This window comes from Plecotus auritus (assembly GCF_963455305.1).
Source record: "Plecotus auritus genome assembly, chromosome: 2".
Classification (NCBI taxonomy): domain Eukaryota; kingdom Metazoa; phylum Chordata; class Mammalia; order Chiroptera; family Vespertilionidae; genus Plecotus; species Plecotus auritus.
In genome coordinates, this window is record NC_137771.1 from 6,386,080 (window position 1) to 6,393,295 (window position 7,216).

At 61.7% G+C, this 7,216-nt stretch overlaps 1 protein-coding gene across 1 annotated transcript; it reads right to left on the minus strand.

Annotated features, from left to right (window-relative positions):
* Positions 1-1,683: 1,683 nt before the first annotated feature.
* Positions 1,684-5,654, minus strand: SRM (spermidine synthase). Its single transcript, XM_080657501.1, is given in 10 exon segments — positions 1,684-1,933; positions 2,043-2,160; positions 2,162-2,164; positions 2,243-2,322; positions 2,324-2,388; positions 2,483-2,566; positions 3,119-3,272; positions 4,180-4,272; positions 4,681-4,801; positions 5,390-5,654. Coding segments are annotated over 10 exon segments (906 nt in total). The 5' UTR covers positions 5,557-5,654; the 3' UTR covers positions 1,684-1,912.
* Positions 5,655-7,216: the final 1,562 nt, after the last annotated feature.

Below are 7,216 nucleotides of genomic sequence, written 5' to 3' on the forward strand. Positions count from 1 at the left end.
AAACCCCTTCAAGGGGTGCATGCGTGTGCAGGATAAGAGCGGGGAAGTGGAGGGTGGCATTGCAGACTCCCACTGCCAGGTGGGGCGCTGTTTCCCAAATGGCTCCAGCCATTTCCGCCACACGGCCCTGCTCCCTTCGTCCTCTGCCCTGAGAGGCCATCGACCTCCCAGAGCTCAGCAAGCACATGACAGAGGCAGAATTCCCAATGAAGCCTGTAGCAGGTGAGGACCATCGCTCTTAAGGTGGGGTAACCCAGTCATCGAGTTGAGATACAGGCCCAGCTGGAGCCCTCTGAGATGGGCCCTCCCCTGTCCACCTTCCCTCCCTGGGCTGCCCTCAGGGGGCGTGTCCTCCCCAGCCCGCTTACTAGCTGGTCACCTAGTCCTCCTGTGCGGGTGAGTAGTGCCCACCCCACAGGTGGCGCGAAGGTTGAAGGAATCGGACCTGGTGGGTCAGCTCTCCCACCAGCCACTGCGTGTTCTTTGGTGCACAAACCGCAGCCCAGCGGAGCCCAACTGAACGTCACCTGGCCTCCCCGGGAGTGGAAGGCCATGGGGCACATGTGCTATTGACTTCTGAGGGGGGCCAAGACTGTCCTGGAACTGGAAGGTGGAATGCAGAGGGCTTGGGGTCAGACTTGCTGACCAAGGTCACACATCGGGTGCTGAGCCCAGTGAGCTCCTGGGGTGAGATCCATGTGTGTGGAGCCCAGAGGATGAGTGACTGGCCTGGGGCTACTCAGGAGTTGGCTGCAAATCAGGATGCTTGCTCCCCGCCCCGAGAACTCCAGTCCAGAACCTGCTGCATGGGCCCCAGGTAGCTGCCCAGGGTGGGGGTGTGGCGGGGGAGTGTTCTAGTAACACCCCCAGGCTGGGCCCAATCCCTGCTCCCAAGCCTCCCAGGATAGTCCATCCTCTGGCAATGCCTCTGGAATGCTGACCGAGACAGGAATGGGCTCAGGCCCTCTCCCCGAACCCGCACCGTTGTGGTGATTCCTCCCCCACACCAGTCTCAGTCCGGGCCTTCGGGAGGGGTGAGGCGCCTGGGGAACAGGCTGGGCGGGCGTTCAGCACCATGGAGAGGGCACGGTCCCCAGCGGCCACTCACACCTGCTTTCTCAACCTCTCAACACTTGGGGGAGCTTCTAGGAATTTCCAGAGGGCACCCAGGAGCGGGGCAGGCAGGGTTGGAACCCACGTCTGAACCCTGAGCCAAGTCAGGGCAGCGGATGTGCTTCCAACAGGCCCACGTAACCGCACCCAAACCCTCTGGAGTCACCTCCAGCACCCACCCCACGCCGGGACCCAACAATCCTCCAGGCCGCCAACATCACCGCTGGGCAGCCCCAGGAGAAAGCACAGCCCGGGGCAGCCCGCCTCGATCTTGTCACCCCACAGCCCTGGCCCCGGGGTCGGCCACCACCCGCTGCGGGGCCTGTGGGGCGGGCGAGGAATGTGGGCAGCTCCTCGGGGAGACTGGAGTGCAGTTTGATGCCTGCTGTGCCTCTCGGTGCCAGTGGACAAGGGGCTGGTCCGAGGCTGCACGGGAGGGCAAGGCCTGCCTATCACAGACACGGGTCAGACACGGGTCCAGCTCAGAGCCTGGTACACAGGAACGCCCAACAATGGCTCTGCAGCCTTGCCTGGCCCATCAAGGTCTGGGAACACACGATTCAGAAGTTTGCTATAAATACATGTGTTTGGTGAGTGAGGGTGACAGAGGGCAGAGAGGGGGCTGTACACAGCTGGTATAGGCTTAGAGGCGGAACACCACAGAGACAGACAGTCCGCCAGCGGGGCAGGCGGGCAGCATCCTGGGCCTGTAACACTTGGTTGCTGGGGTGCCGGCAGGGGTCCTGTCCAGGGCCACCTGGCCCGAGGTCCAGGGCGGTGTCGGCAGCAGCATCTGGACTCAGCTCACATCATTCAGAGCCTGGTGGGACATGAGGCCTGGTCAGGAGGATGCTGGTCGCCTGGGGCTGAGGCGGTTGCCCCAGGAAGCCTTGGGTCCCGCCACCAGGCCCACCCCACCGGGGGCTCACCTTGCGGGCAAACTCCGGCAGGACGAAGGCCGCCCGGTGCACGTCAGAGTTGTAGTATCTCAGCTGCATCTGTTCCACCTGCTTCTGCGTCAGCGGCTGCACCGGCTCCTGAAGTTGGTGCTCTGGGGCGGGGCGAGGGGGCGTCAGGGAGTGCTTTCCGTGCTCACCTGCCCTGCCACCCCCCGACAGCCGAAGCTCACCGGTTCTTGCTGCACAGCATGAAGCCGATCTGGCCGCTGGGGTAGGTGGGGATGGTGCAGTAGGCGTAGCGCACCACGGGGGAAGAGCGACCTGCAGAAGTGCTGCATGTCCTTGATGAGGTCCAGGTGCAGCCACTGGCACTCGCCTGGGGGAGGCAGCAGCGGTTGGCGCAGGCCAGCCCACCCTGCCCCACCCACCCGCAGCCTCAGCATCTCTGGCTGCTCCGGGCAGGCACTCACCCTGGCAGCAGAGGATCCCGTCCTCCTTCAGGGCCGTCTTCATGAGCTGGTAATAGGACTCCTTGAAGAGGCTCTCGGCAGGGCCTGCAGGAGGGAGGGGACAAGCGACAATGAGCACATTCTGGCTGAGACCTCCTGAGCCTGGGCTACACAGACCCACAGGGCGGCCGAGGAGCAGAGCCGGACTTGAACCCAGGCCTGTGGAACTCAGAAACCAACCACGAAAGGGCACTTTCACCCCCCTCCCGGGGATTCTCACTGGCACTGCCTGCTGGCTTCTCCACTCTGGGCCTGGGTTTAAAAGGAGAACCTACCCCACTCCGAGGCCGGCGTGTCCGGAGCAGAGAGGAGGCTGAAGAGGTAACTGGGGCCTCAGTGGGCCAAGGCCAGCACCCCACTCCCCTCCTGGTCCCCAACCAACTGTGAACTTTGGGCAGTGAGTGGCCTGGTCCCCTTACTCTGCTGAGCTGTTGTTTGGGGGGGGGGTGGGGGGGCGTGACAACTGAGAAGGAAAGGACTGTGCTAGTTCTGGGGGATCCCTCTGTCCTCTACTCTGCAACTCAGGCCTGGGGAGCAAGGGGGAGGCTGGCTCCTGAAGTGGCAGCTGCTAGGGCCCCGGGCCCCTCCCTTGCTTACCCATGGGGTCTGAGGAGTCGGTGATGATAACATCGAAGGCGTCCTGGTTCTGTTTCATGAACTCAAAGCCGTCGCCCACATGGAGGGTCAGCTTTGAGCTAGAGTAGCCAATGGCCATGCTCGGCAGGAACTTCTTAGAGACTTGAATGACATCCTGGGTGGGGGCAGCGGGACCAGGCTGGAGCCGGATGGAGTCGAGTGGGACTTCCAGCCGTCCCTTTCACGGCCCTGCAGCCTTGGGCCAGCCATTGGCTTCGTGGAACCCCCATTTCCACATTTTGTAAAACGGGGAGCACTCTGGGAGCTCCTCAGCTGAATCTCCACTCTTCCCGCTCCCTCCTAGACCCACATGTCCCATCTGGGGCTTTCTTGCTATTTCAGAGGGGAATGCCAGCTTCTATCAGAGAGCAGTCCCTGCCTCCACGTGTCCATGTCTTCTCATTCAGGCTGCAGCTTCTCCCCAGAGGTCTGCCCTGACCGCTGGCCGGCCTCACGCCTTTTATCATATCGCCCTTTGCTGTCTCTTTTTAACTAGAATATCAGCTCCAACAGGGGCTGATTTGCCTCTGCACCATGCACCATGGCCCCAGCACCTGAACAATGGCTGCTACACACTAGACCAGTGGTCGGCAAACCGCGGCTCGCGAGCCACATGCGGCTCTTTGGCCCCTTGAGTGTGGCTCTTCCACAAAACACCACGGCCTGGGCGAGTCTATTTTGAAGAAGTGGCGTTAGAAGAAGTTTAAGTTTAAAAAATTTGGCTCTCCAAAGAAATTTCAATCGTTGTACTGTTGGTATTTGGCTCTGTGGACGAATGAGTTTGCCGACCACTGCGCTAGACAGTCACAAAGACATGCTGGGCGCCCTAATGGTCGGCATGTCCTTGGGCCTTGCCTGGGACTTCATTAAACACCAGCACTCTATCGTACTAAGAACAGGCACCGATGGCACACCGGCTCTGTCACTAAGTCACTTGAGCGATTAAGTGTCTTGCCCAGGGTTACGCAGCCAGTTCAGTGTGGAGCGGGAACTTGCACCCAGGCCCTGCTCGGGGCACTCACCTCGTCAATCTCGCACTGGACCACAGACTCCACCGAGGAATGCTTCACCACCTCCCGCAGGACACCCCCGTCCCCACCCCCGATGATCAGCACCTGGGAGGGGGAGGAACAGTCAGGGGCAGGGACCCGCCCCAGCCCCACCAAACAGGCCCCAGCAGGCTCCGGGGGCAGGTGCACTCACCCAGAATCACCTGGAGCCAGGGTGAGTCTCGGCTCCTCCGACCCACAGACCTCATTACTCCCTCCTCTCAGGAACCTGGCCCCAGGCGTGCCCCTTTCCTGAAAACTCCTTCCTGAGCTTCAGCCCCCAGCCCTGCGAAGAGGGCCCCTCTCCCACTCACCCGCGCTGGTCCTTGCCAGCACTTTCCCTGACACCCCTTTAGGAAGCACTGGGCTGAATTGGGCACCTGGGGGGAGGTGGGCTCCAGCACGGTCCTGTGGGATGCTGAGGGGTGGCTTTCCTATCACTGCGCTCAGGGCTGAATCTGGGGGGCGGGGTACCTTGCGTGGGTTGGGGTGGCTGCAGAGCGGCAGGTTGGCTATCATCTCCTGGTAGGAGAACTCGTCCCGCTCCGTGCACTGGATGACCCCGTCCAATACCAGCACGTTGCCGTAGCTCTTACTGCAGGTGGGAGTGACAGTCAGGGGCCTGGTCCCCTGGGGCGGGGGCAACGTGCCTCCCCTCACTCCGGGTGAGAAGAAACCTCCCCACCCTGCGAAGGGGTCTCAGGGGTTGTGAACTGGGGGTGACACGTGGCGGGGACCGGCAGGCAGGCCCGCTGCGCGGAGGCTGGGGTTAGACTCGGGGACGACTCTGACGTGTCCCAGACTGACACGTGGAGCGCGGCGCGTCGGGTCCGCGCAGACTCCGGCTCCCTGCGGCCGTGGAGGACCGCCTGGAACGCGGGCCCCCCGCCCAGGGGACGGGATGCTGGGGCGGGAGGGGAACGAGGGAGCGCACGGGCCTAGTTCGCGGCAACTTCTGACAGTTCTGCAGGAGGAGGGGCGGGCGGAGGCGGCCCAGGGCCGTCGGAGGTAAAGGGCGCAGGACAGGGGTCCGGCAGGAAGAGGGTGGGCTGGCCCGAGGTTAGGGCAGGAGTCCCAGTGGATTCGCGTGGGGGGTGGGCGGCGGGAGGTCTGGACTGCGAGTCGTCTGAGGGCTGCGGGGTGCAGGGCGGGCCGGCGGGAGTCCTACCGGCGGGAGTCCTACCTGCGGAAGACGAGGATATCCTGGTACCGCGAGCGCTGATGGTGGAGCAGCTGCTCCACCTGCAGGGACAGGGCCTGGCCCGGCCACAGGCTGCAAGTCTCGCGGAACCAGCCCTCGCGGATGGCAGCGGGGCCGGAGGTGGCGGGGCCATCGGGGCCGGGCTCCATGGCGGGCGCGCTGGCGGGCGGCGCGGGGCGCGGACCCGGGACTGCAGGCCGCGCGGAGCCGCAGCACAACGGGACCAGCTCCGCCCGCCGCCCGCGCCGCAACCTAACGGCAAAGGGGGCGGTGCCTGATGGCAGGGGCGGGACCCAATCCCTCCAATGGTGGAGCGGGAGTGGGAGCGAGACTACTCAGAGGCACCGCCCCCGCCGGACTCCTAGCATTCTGATTGGCCACCGATCCGCAGAGCGGCGCCCAGTGGCTGGGGCGGGCTGTCTGTCGGCCTCATCAGGGTAGTGCGGCTCGCTCCGAGGTGGCCACGTGGGGCCGGGGCCGGGGCAGCAAGGCAGTGGTCTGGCCTCCGGGCGGGGTGGGTGGGTGGCTGGGTGGGCGGGAGGAAGCGGACCCTCACCTGGCCCGGAGCCGGCCTGTGCGATGCAGCCCCTGGGCCCCTGCTCCCTTCCCTGGATCCGGGTGGTACCGAGGCCGTTCTCTGCCCAGAGGGATCGAGAGGGTGTCAGACTCGGGAGGGGAAACTTGAGATGACATCTGGGCTCCGCGCGGAGTTTCCAGCGCGGAGACAGCCCGCTTTATCCTGGGGCTGGAGAAATGGGAGCTGGCGGCTACTCTGTCCCGCGAAGAGTTATGTTGTTGCGCTGGAGCGAGAGTAAATGTATTTCTCGACTTGTCCCCAAATTCGGCTCCCTCTTGGACTTGAGCCGAGTGTATAGTTAGTCTGGGGCGCACTGAGGGTTTTTATTTACTTGAAAAGGACCGTCACCGCCCAGCGACTTGGGCTGGATTTAGCCATTTCCCGTTAGTTTCCCTGAGCCGGGAGCGTATGGCTGCCGAATAAGAAACTCTTTTCAGAACGAGTTTCTAAATTTACCAGCAGTGTCTGGGAAGAGGCCAACACATGCATATTCAGCACCAAGAAAGAGTGGCACGCAGTTTAACAAACTGGGCCTTGCTCTTTGAAGGGTGGGCGGGAATGTGCTTTCTGTTTTTATGAAAATGTCAAGCAGCTTCTCAGAATCACATTAAGCATGCTAATTACGAAATATTAAATGCTAATTGCTCTGCAAGCTAGTTCTTCCCATGACAAGTAAAGGAGATGAGCCTGGTGTAACCTACTGGTGACATGAAGACGGGAATGTTTTTTCACTGACGTTCTGCCGCCTCCACTTGGAGGTGGAAAGCTTGTTCCCCCTCGGTTAACCCCACATGAAGAACACAGTGGTGTGGATGTTAGTGCAAGCCTCAAGCCTCACAGCAACAGCTGCATCGATTTAAACTCTTTAAAGGGAAGGTGAGCCAAGGCAGTTCAAGATTGCTAGGAGATGGTAGCTTCCTCCGGACGGTTACTGGACCTCAGGTCATGCAGAAAAGGATCACACAGCAGATAAAGTATAGTCAACCAGGCCTGCCCCGTGTTGCTCAGTGGTTGAGCATCAACCCATGAACCAGGAGGTCACCCTTGGATTCTGGACAAGACACATGCCCACAGCTTGATCCCCTATAGGGGGCGTGCAGGAGGCAGCCAATCGATGATTCCCATCATTGATGTTTTTCTCTCTTCCCCCCCCCCCCCGCTGCCCCCACCTCTCCTCTCTGAAATCAATAAAAAAACAATTTTTAAAAAAGTGAAAAACATATTAAAAAAAA